Source organism: Pantherophis guttatus, chromosome 3 (genome assembly GCF_059756535.1).
Source record: "Pantherophis guttatus breed Tessera chromosome 3, ASM5975653v1, whole genome shotgun sequence".
Taxonomy (NCBI): domain Eukaryota; kingdom Metazoa; phylum Chordata; class Lepidosauria; order Squamata; family Colubridae; genus Pantherophis; species Pantherophis guttatus.
The window spans coordinates 54,056,692-54,073,275 of record NC_142065.1 but is presented as its reverse complement, the minus strand read 5'-3'; the positions used below and the strand labels follow the sequence as shown (position 1 = coordinate 54,073,275).

Sequence of the window (16,584 nt, the reverse complement as noted above, 5' to 3'; positions counted from 1 at the left end):
CAAGTAGGGATTGGAAAGCCCAAGAGACCAATTAATGGCTATGAGCCACCTCAGATAAACCTTGAATGGGGTTGGAGGTAAGTCTTCATCTCACCAATGCAAACTTACAGGTGAATTAAAAATGGAAAATCCAATTTTAGCATCATTTGTGGAATACTGTATATCCTCAATCCTTCTCTGTATCTAATCCGCATGCAAATCTTTTTCCCAACATAGTAAAGCCAAAAAGCTCTGTTTGACTGAGAAACCTGTTCTAAAACAGCCTTTTTCATAACCCATTTCCCCTGTGTTGACTCAGAATTGTGGGAATCAAAATCCAAATATATCTGAAGGGAACCAAGTTGATGAATATTGACCTAGAAGTAGTTGATCAATAATCTTGTTTCACCGAGTTTTATTCCTCCCTAAAAAGCAAACTGCTTTTGAACCCTGCCTCGCTCCTGAAAGGCAAAAGACTAGTGATAATGAGGAATACCTTTCAGGATCTTCAGCTTGAACCTGAACTGGAGAAAACCTATATGACACTGGTCCAGCTTTCCTCAATCCCCTCCAGAAGACCTAGGATTACAATTCCCAAAATGCAGATTCTTCAGCTAAATCAAATAAGATCCCTAAACGAAATGTAGGAATGGAAACAGCAGAACCTCAATTACTTCAAAATACAGTGGCTGAAAATCTGATTGGATATGTAGGTGGGAGCATATTATCTGTATGCCACATCAGCTATATAATTTGCCTTTCAGTTGGATTACATCTCATTTCAGGATGCTAAGTTTGGCGTTTAAAACAGTATAGCATCAGAACATGGGAGTCATATTTCCCTATTTGAACTTGCCAGAACAACTCTAAATCTGGATCCCCACTAGTGACTTATAACATTTTCTAGAGTCACCTAACCAGCATTGTGCTGACAGAACAGTAATGAGAAACTTTTTACCCACTTTCCAGGATGGCTGCGTGATGATAAAAGTCACCAAGAGAAAAGATCAGCAGGGAAGCCACCTGAGTCTCTGCTTCGTAGTATTTTGCTATTGGAGGTGCACTAGATATGAAGCATCCTCCATCAGATGGGTGTATTTGCCGAGGCAGACAACATGATTTCATCACTAGTGATTTATAACACCTATCATTATTAACCATCACTGTGGCAATATAAAGCACATTATCGTTATAGTTGGTGGCACAGTGGTTAGAATGCAGTACTGCAGGCTATTTCTGCTGACTGCAGGCTGACTGCAGTTCAGCAGTTCCATTCTCATTGGCTCAAGGTTGACTCAGCCTTCCATCCTTCCGAGGTTGGTAAAATGAGGTCAGTAAAATGAGGACCCAGATTGTTGGGGGCCATATGCTGACTCTGTAAACCGCTTAGAGAGGGCTGAAAAGCACTGTGAAGTGGTATATAAGTCTAAGTGCTATTGCTATAGTATCATTATCTGGGCAGAAGACTTGACTGCATTTCAGAGGTAGGATTTACTTACCTTCCCTACCGGTTAGCAAACGTTTTTAAGTCTTTATATTTTGCATTAAGTCTATGTATTATGCAATCATCCCTTTTTCAACTCACGGCTAAAAAGGCAAGACTTTAATTGGCTTCATACTCCTGAAGTGGAGCAAAAGTTAGAATTAACGTTATTAGAGGTCAAACAAATGCCTCTGGAAACCTATCCCAAGCATCTTTTGAATAGCGCCATCTGTCCGACCTTCTAGATCCATCCTTTCATTTTTCTCGATTCCCTCCCCCCCCCCCCAAGTTTCCTACCCGGAGTTTTTCCCGAGTAAGAGCCCCACATGAAGGAAGAAGAGCCTGTAGTACAGTGGACTAAAGCACTGTTATTAACATCTTCTGCTTGCAATTACTGCAAGTTCAAATCTCACCAGGTTCAAGGTTGACTCAGCCTTCCATCCTTTCAAAGGTAGGTAAAATGAGGACCCAGATTGTGGGGGCAATAAGCTGACTTTATATAAATATACAAAAGTATGAAGGCTATTGCTTAACGCATTGTAAGCCGCCCTGAGTCTCCGGAGAAGGGCGGCATATAAATTAAAGCAAAAAAAAAAAAAAGGAACTGCTTCAAAAGCACCAAGGACTTTCTATTTCCCCTCCCCAGTCACGCAGCGAGATCAGCCGATCGCAGGGAGTCCGGGAAAGGACTAGTTAAAGACTTGCCTCCCTTCATTGGCTCGAGGGCGCCCATCGAACCCTACGAAACCCGACCGTTCTCGGAGGCAGCGACTGTTGACTGGTCGGCCCGCTCGCCCGTCCCGCCCTTAAGCCCCCGCCTCACCAATATCACTTTTTATCAAAACAATAACAAGAGACAATTGGCGCGAATGCAGCTAGGCTCTTTTTTCCCCCCGAAGGAGGCTCTTTCTCGCAGAGCGAGCCAGCCGAAGACCGCCCGCGGACACGCTCCCCTCCTTTGGCCCTGACGAGAACAGCCTTCAGATCGGAGGTCGGGACTTGGCGCCACTTGCCGGCTTCTAGCGGGGAGGAGAAGGGAGGGTCCAACAACGCAGCCAGGGCGCCGTTTCGGCAGCCTTTCCCATTCCACCGGGAAGCCTCCCTTTAGGACCGGACTCTCTGGGCTGCAGTTTGGAGTACCTTCCAGGTTGCCAAAGCGCCGGCGGTGCGTCTACGAGTGTGTGAGAGAGTGTGAGTGAGTGTGTGTGTGTGTGTGTGTGTGTGTGTGTGTTGGGGCTCGCTCTCTAGGACTGCTTCGGCCAGCCTCCTCCTCCCTTGACAGGCTGTGGGTGGGTGTGAGCGTGAGCGTGCTAGGAGCTAGTGTGCAAGACCATCGCACTCCCAGGACGCGCGCACATGCGCGCGCAGCCCTCCTGCCCGCCTTTCCTGCTTCCAGTCAACCAGCCTGGATTAACCTTTCCGGCTCCCGCCGTGTCTTCGCTCTCCTGACCGCTCCGCACCACCGGAAGCCTGTTCGGCACTGCCGAGCCTCTGCGCCCACCAGCCATCCCTCCCGAAGCCTCGCCTGCCCTCTGGTCGCGCGGGACACCTCTCGGCAACCTCCCGCTCCCGACCCCGCCGGAGAGAACTGGCAGCGGCTCCGGACTCCTCCTTCAGAATCAGGGGCTGCCCTCTTCGGCTTCCTCGGCAGCCCGGCCCGCTTCTTCCTTTCTGCGACGGCAGGAGGCCGCATGAGAAGCCAACGCTGCGGGAACCGACCCGCCGGGATGGGCTGAGCGGCGGAGGGAGAGGAGCCTCGTTCGCCGGTGAGTGAGCGAGCGGTTGGCGCTGCCGCTTGGGGGACTCTTGGTGCAATGCAACACCGCGTGGCAGGCTGCAGGGCTTGGCCGACCACAGGCTGAGGAGGGGAGGAGGAGCGGACATCCAAGCGGGAGCCGGCCTTGACTTGTCCATGAGAGGCTTCTTTTCCCCAGCGGGGCTGGAGGAAGCGGGCGACGAGGGCTTGCTCTTCGCCGTCCTCCGGATCGCGCTTGGCAGCAGGTGGATCCTGCCGGTCCTGCTCGGGGGATGAGCACAGCGGGTCCTCTGCCCCCTCGGCCTCGTTCCCGCCCTCCGCTTAGTGTTCTGGCAAACGCCGGACTTTGCCAGCGCCGGCAGGACCCTGTCCCAGTGCCCTCACTGCTGCCTCCATGGTTCCTGCCCCTCCATCTTCTCTTCTCCAGAAACGGGACCCTGACTCTTCCTCGCTGAGTCTTACAATGTGGTTTCAGGATGCTCCGGTGTCCCGTCGATGTCTTGCTCTGAGCTTTAAAGCATCTTGGCTGCTGGTGCTATTGAGTTTGGGCACTGGCCGGCAAGGGGGGTTGGCGCTGAATTGCCCCAAGAACTGTGTCTGTGCCAGCAACATCATCAGCTGCTCCAAAGCGGACCTGAAAGTCTTCCCTCATCACCTTCCTCATTACGCTGTTGTCCTGGACTTTAGCCACAATCAGCTGACCCACCTGCGAGCGGAGTGGACTCCTTTCCAGCTCTCTCACCTCCATTCCTTGTTCCTCAGCCACAATGGCCTTCACTTCATCTCCACCGAGGCCTTCAGCAACGTCCCACACCTGAAATACTTGGACCTCTCCTCCAACGCCATTGATTCACTAGGAGAGAACATCTTCAGTAAACTGACTGAGCTGGAGGTGCTCCTCCTATTTAGCAACAAGATCTCCAAGATTGACCGCTCAGCTTTTGATGATATGGCCAGCCTCCAGAAACTGTACCTTAGCCATAATGAGATCTCCCGCTTCCCCCTGGAGCTGGTAAAAAATGGAGAGGCCAAACTTCCCGAATTGGCACTGCTGGACCTTTCTTCCAACAAGATCAAGAACCTGCAGGTGAAGGAGGTCAATGGGCTCCCAGCCTGGATGAAGAACGGCCTCTATGTTCACGGCAACCCTCTCAGCTGCCAATGTGAGCTTTACAATCTCTTCACCCACTGGCAGAAACGGCAACTAAGCTCAGCTGTGGACTTTGAGGAAGAGCTCCAATGCTTGGATCAGACCAAGAATAAAAACATCACAATTTCCAGCCTGTATGATCCAGAGGGCATGAATTGCAGTGCCTTCAAGGAGCAAGTCCTAGAGTTCCACCGTGGGGACAAGGTAACCATCAATTGTGATACCAGGCAACGAGGAGTAACAGTTAAGGAATGGGTGACACCCCGATATGAGCATGTTCAACAGGAGGATGATAATAACACCATTACTCTGCTGCCAAATGGAAGCCTTCTGATAAGTAATATCAGCATAGAGGATATGGGTCTGTATACCTGTTATGCAGTAAGCCAGGTGTTCAATGAGACCTTTTATGTACAAGTCACAGTCCATAACTATACCCTTCATGGAGTCCCGGACATGTTCAACACAGCCTACACCACACTAGTGGGCTGTATCCTGAGTGTCATTCTTGTGCTCATCTATCTTTATCTGACTCCATGCCGTTGCTGGTGCCGCAGCAATGAAAAGCAGGCTAACCAACAAGAGGACAGTATCAACTCTTCAGTGCTCAGCACCACTCCAAATCACAATGCTGAAGTGACTGGGGACAAGGAAGGATTAAATCGGAACACAGTGCCAAGCAGAGCCCAAGGCCAGAATGGCAAATGCAAACCCACCAACTCCCCCAAACATGCACCCAAAGGAGTCCAGAAGGTAGAGAGAAAATTGTCAGATCCAGATTCAGTCAGCTCAGTCTTCTCTGACACTCCCATTGTGGGACCCTCACCAAATGAAGGCGGGAGAGGAAGTAGTAGGGACAAGGCAGGGACTGAATTAGTTGGACTGCTGTGATCATTCAGGCTATGAAAGGAAAGAACAGGAACAGATCCACCTCTTTATCATCAAGCCAGGCACTATTCTATAATCTGCCACAGTCTGTAACAGCATTCCTGTTTGGTTCCCTTCTTGTTGTGTCCAGTGTTGAAAACCTGATGTCTCAACTTACTCTCCGGCAGTTTCTGAGCCTTCTGGGTTTTTTTTGTTTTAATTTTGGAATGTGATCTTTCAGTTCCCTTGCATTAGAAGTTTGCAAACATCCCACTGAGAAAAAAAGAGACAAAACATGAATAATCAAGAGTACTAACTAGGTTTTCTGCATCCTGCTACTGCATTTGTATTACCCCTTCTTAAGGGATTTTGCTCCCAAATATCCATGCAAGTATGAAATTCAGATCAGGTCTGTTCACCTATTGCAGCCAGAATGTTATGTGTCATTTTATAATAGGGCCATAAGCTTTCAGAAGTATCTGCTCTTTCCTCAGAAGGATAAAATGAGCTTAGAAATCATATTTTAGCTATCTCTGATGCAAATTAAATTAAATCATATTATCCACCATAGCTCCAGCTATAGTGATAGTCCCAAGTAGCCAAGACACTGCGAAAAATAACTTTTAAAATGCCTAAGTAGTTTTTTTTTAACTATTGCTAAATCATTTTTTAAGCAGCAAATGAACATTTACACTGTACCAGATTTCTCAGGATATAACACAAAATATTTTCTAGCAAGCAAGTAAGCCTGTTTTCCGTATTGTGCAAGTGAAAAAAGATGGGGAAAATGGAAATATAACAGTGAAAGTGGGTATGATGCTCTCTCTTCCTTTCTCCCATCAAGAGCTTAGTGAAAGGGAGTTAAATCCAAAGATTTTAGACTTCAGAGCATCAAACTGCAAGAAAGAACCAACAGCCTTGGGAACTGGTAAGCTGGAATTCTGCACCCCTATCTTGCTTTCTCTAAAATGCAACAACAAGAACACAACATGGCTGGATGCAGATCTACTGCCTTTCCCTTTCAGCTCTGGCAGTTTAATAGTCAGATTCCAATTACAGATTATGGTCAAATTTTAGCACATCTCCACATCCTTTCAGAACTTCAGCAAGACAGGAGCCTATGGCAAGCTATATAGCTCCAGAACTATTTGATGCTTCATCATCTTCAACCAAGTTTTTCTCATGTTTATTTAGGAGGCCAAGCATGTTCCAGATGTTTGGGGGTAAAGGGAAATTTTATGAGCCATTCTATTTTAGCAGGAGCCATGCAACACAGCTTTGTAATGTGTAGGTGGGATAAATTCTAGTTGGAGAGATTTTGCTGGAAGCTACTTATATGGACTTTGAACATCCTCCTAAAACAAACAGCATTGAGCCTGACACTTATCTAATTGTTTGATTTTTTTTTAAAAAAAGTATTCTTCCATATGTTTAAATTGGCTTTTCCTCCCACAGGGAGATATATAGAAACAACAAAGATATAAGAAGATTGTTTTCACAATATTGTGATGCTTCAGTTCACATTCTCTTTATGGGGTGAAATCATCCAAACTAAGGATGAATCTTGCTCCTAATACCATTTCTCAGGTTTCCTCACCCACCCAAAAAAAACCCTGAATGTTGCCTGTCATGGTCAGTTCAGAGTTCTCCCTTTACTATAGGTGGACTTGAGAAGCATATGGGGTCATAAGAAGGAATTCATTAAAGGAACATTCCTTAAACATACTGCAAAGCTTTTCATTTGCTCTGGATGCATAATCCATCCAAATTATTGGTTGCTTCTGGATAGAGAAGGACAGAAGAATAGAATAGGTGTATATGACACAATAAGCCATAGAGTGTTTTGCACAAAGCTGTGAATGGCTCCAGTTACCGCTCTTAATGACCAAACAGCCATAGCAAGTGTGATCATATCACCAAGGCTCTGCCATCAGTTTATATGAGAACTAATCTATTGGAACTCAAAGTGATCCTTAAACCAGAGAAGCTAATCTTCTCACCTTATCTAGTTAGAAATATCTCTTAAATCACACTTAGATCCTGGTGATACCATGGATATGTCTATTCATTCTTTTTGGCAACAGTATAAAAACAGTATGGTTTCCATTGCTTTTGCCACAATGTTTTTTTTAAAACTTCCCATCTTAACGTAAAAGCTCTAGGAATTCCTAGTAATCTCCCATCCAAGGATTCCAAGCACTAACTAGGCCAGTTGTGTTTTCAAGATAAATCAAGGTTCACGAAATGCTGACATCTGCTATAAACTTTCACCAATTAGTTCTGGGATTGTCCAATGTGTCTTTCTTAGTATATTAGGAGGAATGAAACCTCAAAATAGATAGGCCATCAGAAAAACATATCTGCAAACTCACAAAAGAGTTGGGTTAGGAAAGGATGAAAAATAGAGCATGTGAATGAAAATAATTACATGGGTGATAGTGAGCACAGAGAGAATTTAGCAATAATGAACTAGAAACGACCAATTTTTGTAAATCTGTTCATGTGGAATCTTGGGAATTTTCATGTTCAGGACTTCCTCTCCATTGGACCTTGCAGTAGGCTAATTTCCTAGAAGATTAGAAGTTACTTAAAAGCAAGATAAGAACAGATTAAAGACTAGGTTTTGGAAGGAAGGAAGAAGAACTTTGCATTAGAATGTTATAGGTTACATATTTTTTCATGTTATGACTTAATTTGTTGTAATACATCTCATTCAGAAGGAATTCAGGAGTAGGAGAACTTCCTGGGTACCTAATTCTCATATATATGGAGAATGTTTTATAGCCTGAATGCCATAGATATAAATTAAGATAAAATTAAAATACAGAAATATATAATACAGGAGCACAGCTTAATCTCAATGTAATAACCTTTGCACAAATATTTACACTGGATAGTACCAATTCTATCACATTCAGAATATGTGTTATCCTTTTTGATGGAAGCTACCTGTCTGAAATTAGGCCCGCTTGGCTATTAAGTATTCTCTATTTTGCCTGGCCTCGGGGGGGTTTTTTTTTTAAATCACAAGACAAAAGATTTTCCCTGCCCTGGTATCTCAGCTCCATAAACTAGACATACCAGGGATTGAACTAGGGGCTTTATGTTCCTAAACAGCAGTTCAGCCTCCAATTTTGGTTGAATATTACTGAATGAAGGCAGAATGAAAGCTTGAACTAAAGTGAGAATGTAAACAGCCTATAGATGTTTCATGATGCATATGTGTGCAAGTATGAATTTGCATGTGTGGGTGTCCACACTTTTAATCCCAGCTCTAACTTTCAATATTTGCTAGAAAAACTTAGTACTTAGGCAGGACTGTCATTTCTAACTATTTTTTTAGGAAAATATACATACGGTTTCCTTGCATGAAAATTTTGATTTAGCAAAATTTAAATAGCCATATACACCCTTACTATTGTTGGAGTACGCCCTCTTCATGTCTTCCCAGTAAGCTCGATCCACCAAAGAGATCACAAAAACTACTTTAAGAAACAAAACATTCCTTTACTCCTTAAGATGAGCATGATCTTCCCAGTGGTGAATTTTATCCTGCACAGAGAAATTCATCAGGCTGTGTGGCAGAAAGTTTTAGACACCAACATATATAATGTGGAAAGTATTTAAGTAAAATGACCCAGTAGAACAGCATGTGATCTTAAAAAATGGAGCTCATTACTGTTCTCTCCTAGAGCCTCTTGGTTCAAGCATCACTTGTTATCACTAGCAGTCAATAAACAAAAGGAAGTTGGTCATTTTTCCACCTCATAACCTTGGTTATGATATCAGTATACAGAAAACAATACTTCCTCCTATCTCCCATGTGATTAATCTTGTTCTGATGTTGATTCCTGTACCGTTAACTCTAACCTGGAGGTAATACGTAGTCATCCCTACCTAGTATTTGTAATCGTAATGTATCAAGAATACTGACTCCAAATAAAATTAGTTCTACATTATTTAAATTTTCTCACACTAACCAGAAAATGATTCGGAACCAAAGAGTGGAAACAGCTTTCCTCTTATTATGTCCAACTCCTATTTTCCCTGCTTGGTTAAGACAGTGAACATATCTATTTAGAAGAGAAAGCTGGCCCCCGGATGAATAAAGCACCACACTGATAATTACTGGTACTAAGTAGCTTTTTATAATACTCTGCTTGTATGGGTAGGAAAAGAAAACACATATAAGATTTTCCTGTGTAAACTATTGGGCTAAAGGAAGGCTCCACCCACATTTCAAGTAGTGTCATGATATTTTGTCTCACCAACTCTCCTGCTTGTACCTGTTGTCTGTGTGCAGTCTAAATGCAATTTGTCTCTATATTACAGTGGAAGAAAAGGATACTCCCCTTCAGCACTTTGTCTGGTACCCAAAGGACCATATATATTTATTGGAATTACAGAGCTGTTACGGCTGAGGGCATCAGGGGTTACTTTTTAATAGCAGTAAATGTTTGGTGCTAACTGCAAAGATCCATTTCTCTCTTGGCTGAACTTTCTAGTCTGCTGAAGAAGAGAGTAGCTAGATTTGTACATCACGCTAAGCCAGTAATGTAGTTGCCCTTGTTTTGGTTTAGCATATTGTATAAATCCAGCCACTGCTTTATAAACCATGGGTTTTGGCTCAGAAAGCCAACCGCTATGGTTTATTTAGTAAGTGATGGTTAAACAAACCAAGATGTGTAGCATGATCTGTGAACTTACGTTAGCACATTATCTCCAATTCCATAATCTGTCATATGATCCTACAAGCAAGCAAAAAATAAACAGTCTTTACCCACTTAGTTTGACCTTCTTGCTTGCTCAATAGTGGTTACTGTCTTTAAGAGTCTGCTAAATCATAGCAATGTTAAGCCTTTCCAGATTTATGTTATTTATACCCGCATTTCAAAAACCTTTGTTTTATTTGCTACTTGCTCTTTCATTTGTGCCATCAGAAAACAATATTCCATAAAAATTGAAGAATGAACTTCAAAGATAAATGTCTTTTTCTGAGGTCAATTGTGCATACAACCTGTTCTGAATTGTTGATGAGGTCAAAGCAGGGAAAACAAGTCAATTGATCTAATAGGCTGCACAGAATTACTTAATTTTCATTTTAAAAGAAAACCAGTGGATTAACTTTCCATTTTTGACACTTCAGTCAAGACTTCTGCCTCACAAATGTTGAAAAGAGCTGCAAGCTTGACTTAGCAAAATGAACGGTGTGTCTGGGGCTCAGAATTTAGAAGCAAACCATTCCAAATGCAAATCTCTTAAAAATTGCACATCCTAAAACAAGTCTTAAGGCAGAGATTCCCAATCTTGCCAAATTTAAGACGTGGAGTTCAACTTCCAGAATTTCCCAGCCAGCCATGCTGACTGGAGAATTCTGGGATTTAAAGTTCCCACTAATTTTGGGGAACCCTGATTTAAGAGAAAGTGCAGATTAAATTTGTGGCTGTATCTGAGAAAGGGGTATTGCCTCTACTGAGCAATAGGATGAGATCACGGATAGCTCAACAAAGCAAAATTACTAGTTGCTTATAGTCCAGCATGATCTTATCTCCTATTTTGTGCCTGGCAGGTCAAGCAAAAGTGTTCTAAATTTGCTGGAATGCTTACCTATGTCAGGCAACAATAAAAATCCCATAAAGAAGTTGGATTGGATTTCTCTGTTAGGTAGTTTGTACCTTCTAATATAGAAATATGTGAAAATAAATCTTATTTTGCTAATAGGCACCCTGGGATCTTCTGCATTTTCATGTCCAAAATGGTTAGTTACAAATTGAATATGTTCAGTATTATCAAAAGCCTAACTTAATAAGGGATGTAAGGCTTGGTCACATATTTTCAGAGATATTTCACTAGACATCAGTTCATAATGTAGCTTGTAATTGCAACCTATAATGTTTGTTGGTGTTTTTTATAAACAGCCTATTAAAAAGATTGCAGGTTTGGTTTGGCTAATTTCCTAAATTGGTGGTAAAATTTTGTAAAGCAGTCAAAATTCACCATCTATTAAAACTAAAATGAAGTTTACTACAGTAGATATATATTTGGATACAATGGATTTACATCTCATGCAACAATACCAGGTAGATTACAATACTTAGTTTAGGTTTAGAATGTTGTATGAATCTGTTATGTTCCACATGTGGAACAAACCTAGTTCTGTGTGACAGAACACATATTCATTCAATGTGCATGGCATGCTAATGGTTCAGATCACAACTTCTTTATGAATTTCTGTACTTGGAATGACTTCTGCTTCAGGTCTGTGAGAACTACTACCAGTAGATCAGAAACTTAATTGGTAAGGCAACTCTATTATACTAACACTCCCCACATAAAGAAGCATGTGTTCAACCAGTGCTGATTACATGATTGGTATTGTGTTCTGCCATCTCATTTTTCTGGTAAAGATTCTATCATACATAGCTGTAATATGAATCTAGCAACCACTAGATGTCAGGAGAGAGATATGGCAAAACTCTTTGCTGCCATCTTATGGTCTTCTGGAATTGTCAGGCCCGGAGATGAAATAACCTATACATCATTTATGGTTGTTAAAGCAAACAGACTTATTTTCAATAGCAGTTTACTTCTCCCAACCTCCCTCCAGTGTTCCCCTTTAGAGCATTCATTGAATTTTCTTCTTGTCTTAGGTAGCCATTTGCTGTACCAAACTGTACACAAACATGGGAAGGTAATAGGTAGGCTTAAAGAAACAATGGTCCGGGCTAAATAGAACATGGCAATTTGGGCTTAGATGTACATAAAATTGAATTGCAAAACAATTTGTTTTGTATAGAGCATATGATCCTGTAAGAGCAAAAATACTCATGCAATGAACTGAACTTTCCCAGACCAAAAGCACTGTTTACCCAAGAGATAGCTGCCTTTGAAAGATGTTACAGAAGAATCATTGTGCCCATTTGTGCTTTGCACTGATAAGGAAGGAACAAAGACTAAGGAAGTCTACCTAGCCAAAGCATCCTCTTGGCCACTAGGCAAACAGCAACAACAGACCTCAGCAGACAATATCCCATTGTTGAATAATGTGCTCATATGCTGCATTCACATCATAGGCTAAAGAGTCAGCACATGGGGAGGAGAACGTAAAACAGTACCTTCTAGTGCAGAAAGTAGTGCAGAACATGCACTATTTAAAAAAAAAAACATCAGTTTCCTCTGAATCTTAATGCTTCCCAAACTAACACACTTGCTTCACTAAATTGTTCCTAGTGAGCTGGGTAATTGCTATATTCCTTGGGGCCATTTTTTATTTCTGCACTATGGAGCCATTGCTTATTGATTGCTTAGTATATCACTGATGAAATCTGTCTATGATTTTGCCTGCCAGACAGACTTCCAATAGATCAATGCTGAAGTTTTCAGGATTTAGCATGCACTTTGACCCAAATTTATGTCTAGGAACTCACAGTTGTGTGGACACAGTCACACTAAGCGTCTTCAATAAAACTGCAGTTTTAACAGAGGGTTTCAGGAACAGGTTCCAACAAAAGTTCATGTGTTCATACATCATTACACAAACTTGGTGATGATGATAACAGTGATTTGGAACTTCTACAATTATTTTTTGCTAGCTTGTAACATTTTTTATTTCAGCATTTGGTTTAGGAGGTGACTGATGATTATATGCCGCTTAGAGTCTACCCTTAGCAACCAAGCAGATAGATGTTTCTCCAGGATGGCCTGTCTCCAATCTGGTCTTTCAGTGGTGCACCAATTGCTGCTGTACTTGAGTCCATCCTTGCCTGCTGGTAATCCTTTTCTTCTCTTCCACCTTTCTCAGCATTGTGGACTTTTCATGAGAGCAAACTCTTTGCACAATATATCCATAGTATGAACTTTTGAGATTACTTATTTGTGGTTTAAGTGAGAACTCTGGGTTGATTGTTCTAGAATTTGCTGGTTTTCTTTGCTATCTGGGGATTCTCAGTTGTCTTCTACAACACCACAGTTCAAAAACATTAATACCCACTATATCCTGCTTCTTCGAAGTCCAACTTTGGCTTCTGTATAGCGTCACAAGGAAAACTGTTGCCTAAGTGATTCTAGTCTTTGTAGATCGAGACGCATTGTGGCATCTGAATGTCTTTTCCAAAGCCTTCAGTGCTACTCTACCAACCACTACTCTAGGGCAAATTTCTTGATTGTGGGTTTCTTTACTTCTGAGAGTAATCCCAAAAAGTAGAATTGATTTTTTAAAAGCCTCAATTAAAGTATTGTTTAAAAGTATTACAAGATGGCCAGTAATGTGATTCCATTAAATTCCATTAAATTCTCAACAATTGAAGATACTTGGTATGCAGCATCATAGTTTGTACTTGCCTTATTCAGACTGATTTCACCACCACCACCTCACCACCCAAATCCCTAAACGACAAGAATGCCTCTATGTTTGGGGGAAAGGCAGAAGCCCTTTCTCCCCTCTTATTTCTCAGAGGTTGACAATAGTAGCTTCCAGCCAGCAAAAGCATTCCAAAGGTCAAACCAGCTCTCTTACTGAGTCCACTATGGAAATCCTCTCAGCACAGATGCAGGCATTAAAAAAGCTTTAGAGCCATCTCTAAATTAATGGAATAACATATTTCAATTAACACATTAAAAACTCATTTATCCATTCTGCCTGAAGGCTGAATAGTAAAGCCTCGCAAAGATTAATACCCAAACCTTTTACCTCAACAATAAAATAAGAGCTTGCCTTTGGAGAGTACACATCAGGATCATGTTGCTTCTAAAAACCTGCTAGAGAAAATGGCTAACGGTAGGTTTATAATCTTGTAATTCAGAGAGATCCAGCTCAGTTGTCACAAAGCTATTACATTAGCAATAATCCTTTCTATTAGTGATAAAAAATTTTAATCCCATCAGTGGCTTTTGAATAATATGGACAGTCTTAACACCTCCAAGGTCAGACTAATCCCTGAAATTCTAAAATGTGTGTGTGGGGAGGAAATATTTGGGCAAAACAGAAGAGATCTGCATCTGTACATCTTTTAGTTTTAACTTTGGTTGTTATTCCTCCAGAATACAATTATTGTATAGGTTGTCCAGAGTATAGGTTGGGTTCACACTAGTGTTGGGTTAACAAAACAGAATAATTCTTTGTTCATATGGCACATGCCCAAATAAATTAACTGTATCATGGGTTAACTACAATGGCTAGTTCCCACAACTAAGAATTCTAAGCTACCCACCACGTTTTAGCCCATATTGTATGAATCCAGCCTATGTACTACATATACCCTATTTCTCCATACAGTTTTAGGGAGGCAGCACAAATGCAGGATTAGATTTCTTTGAAAGGAGCATTATTGGCAGTTCATACTATTTGCATTTATTTACAGGTATATAGGCTGAATGTAAAAGGAGATACAACTTTAACCATTGGGCAGATCACCAATATCCAATGCCTCCAGAAGGACATTGTCTTTCCAATCCACACCCAAGGAATGTGTCAACCTGAGATGGTTGCAGCCTATCTATGTGCCTATGGTACCATGACATTTCCTTCCATTCTGGAAACCCAAACCAAGTATCTCTGCAAATTGAATGAACCAAAACCCAGTGGCAATGCTTTTCTGGTGATTCCTTTGACAATCTGGAGTGGGGTAGCATTCAGTTGGCAGGAACTCCTGTTTCACCTAGGTTCTGTTTCTGGGATCTTCCTACTTCCAGGAAATCAAAGTGTGTGACCTTTTAGCTTCTTCCCTCCATCCTCTCTATCCATGATAGCTTATGCAATAAAAAAGAATAATAATTTAGGTATTGCAGATCTCTGCTGTTTTTACTGCAAAAGACTAATATAGATAATCCATGAGAAATAAAATAATTTGTTTTGTCATGATGTTGCCTGCTAAGAAGTTCTGGAGAACTCAAAAGCTCAAAAGTTCTTTTTGTGCATTTCTCATGATCCTAATAAAAGTATTCCCAAATATGATGTTGAATTTAGTTAACATCTCACTCAGAATCACAAAAACTACACATCACAAGCAAAAGTCTGCCTGGTAACATATTGCAGAGATAAACTGAGATAATATGGCGTAATAAAATAAGGCAAATGAATTTATCTCTTCCAGTCAGGGCAAAATGGGTTAACTCATATATGGTGGATATGTTGCTTTTAGTACTGCTTCAGAGCTTGACACTAATTCTGTCTCCCCTTGGGTGGCACTAGTGCTCCAAAATCCCCACCTATAGCAATGTGGCTGTTGATCAGCTGGCCAAAAATGCTAAACAAGAAGTTCCTATATGGTCTGTCAACCAAAACAACAACGGCAAAGCCTTAACTCCACTGAATTCTTTCAAATGAAACACATCAAGATGCAGATGATTAAAAAACAAGTTCAAATAGAACTGCTTAGCATTTTCATCACATTTGTCCCCAGAGGAGCAGTAAGAAACAGTTACTTTGAAAGATTGCATGTGGGGAAATCTAGAAAAATGCCACTTTAACAAGCAAAAACAAGTGAAGATTTTACAAGCATTTATCTGAAACGATGGCAATTTTTTTAATAAGATGTGTTCATCTTGACTTTTAAATACAGCTAAAATATCTCCTTCATCCTTCCAAGGCATTAGAGATGACATGACAACAGTATTTCAGTATTTGAGGGGCTGCCACAAAGAAGAGGGGGGGTCAAATTATTTTCCAAAGCACCAGAAGACAAGAAACAATGGATGGAAACTAACCAAGGAGAGAAGCAACCTGGAATTAAGGAGAAACTTCCTAACAGTGAGAACAATTAACCAGTGGAATACCTTGCCTTCAGACATTGTAGGTGCTTCATCACTGGAGGTATTTAAGAAAAAACTGGACAGTCACCTGTCTGAAATGGGATAGGGTGTTCTGCTTGAGCAGGAGGTTGGACTAGAAGACCTCCAAGGTCCCTTCCAGCTCTATTCTGATTGATTGATTGCATTACCATTTAAAATGTGCTTTATTTCCTATATTTTGTATTACACTGTACAGGTAATTTATTCCTACTAAAGTCGTGATGACAAACCTATGGCACGCATGCCGGAAGTGGCATGCAGAGCCACTTTTCCAGGCACGCATGGTGTCAGCCAACTCACCTGCAGCTGCACATGCGCATGCACCCCAGCTGGTGTTCAGGCCTCCGATGTGCATGCATGCAATTCAGGGAACCCAGGTGGTCTTTGGAGCTCTCCTGCACATGCACGTGCATTTGCGCATGCGCACAGGAGTACTGGTGTGCAGCATGTGCATGCGCAGATGGCATTCATGTGCATGTGCTGCATGTGCAAAAACCGTGTGCACACGCAGATGGTGTGATTGCGTGTGCAGTGCACAGTGGGACTCACATGGAAAAGATG

At 41.8% G+C, this 16,584-nt stretch overlaps 1 protein-coding gene across 1 annotated transcript; it reads left to right on the top strand.

Moving 5' to 3' along the window:
* The first annotated feature begins 2,226 nt into the window (after nt 1-2,226).
* Nucleotides 2,227-15,076, top strand: AMIGO1 (adhesion molecule with Ig like domain 1). The gene has a single exon (XM_034414771.3). It carries the CDS (start codon nt 3,613-3,615, stop codon nt 5,257-5,259), a length of 1,647 nt encoding a protein of 548 aa, XP_034270662.1. The 5' UTR covers nt 2,227-3,612; the 3' UTR covers nt 5,260-15,076.
* The last annotated feature ends 1,508 nt before the right edge of the window (nt 15,077-16,584 follow it).

Bases quoted from the DNA above. Each gene is read 5' to 3' on its own strand.
- AMIGO1 (XM_034414771.3), top strand. From the start codon at position 3,613: ATGGTTCCTGCCCCTCCATCTTCTCTTCTCCAGAAACGGGACCCTGAC.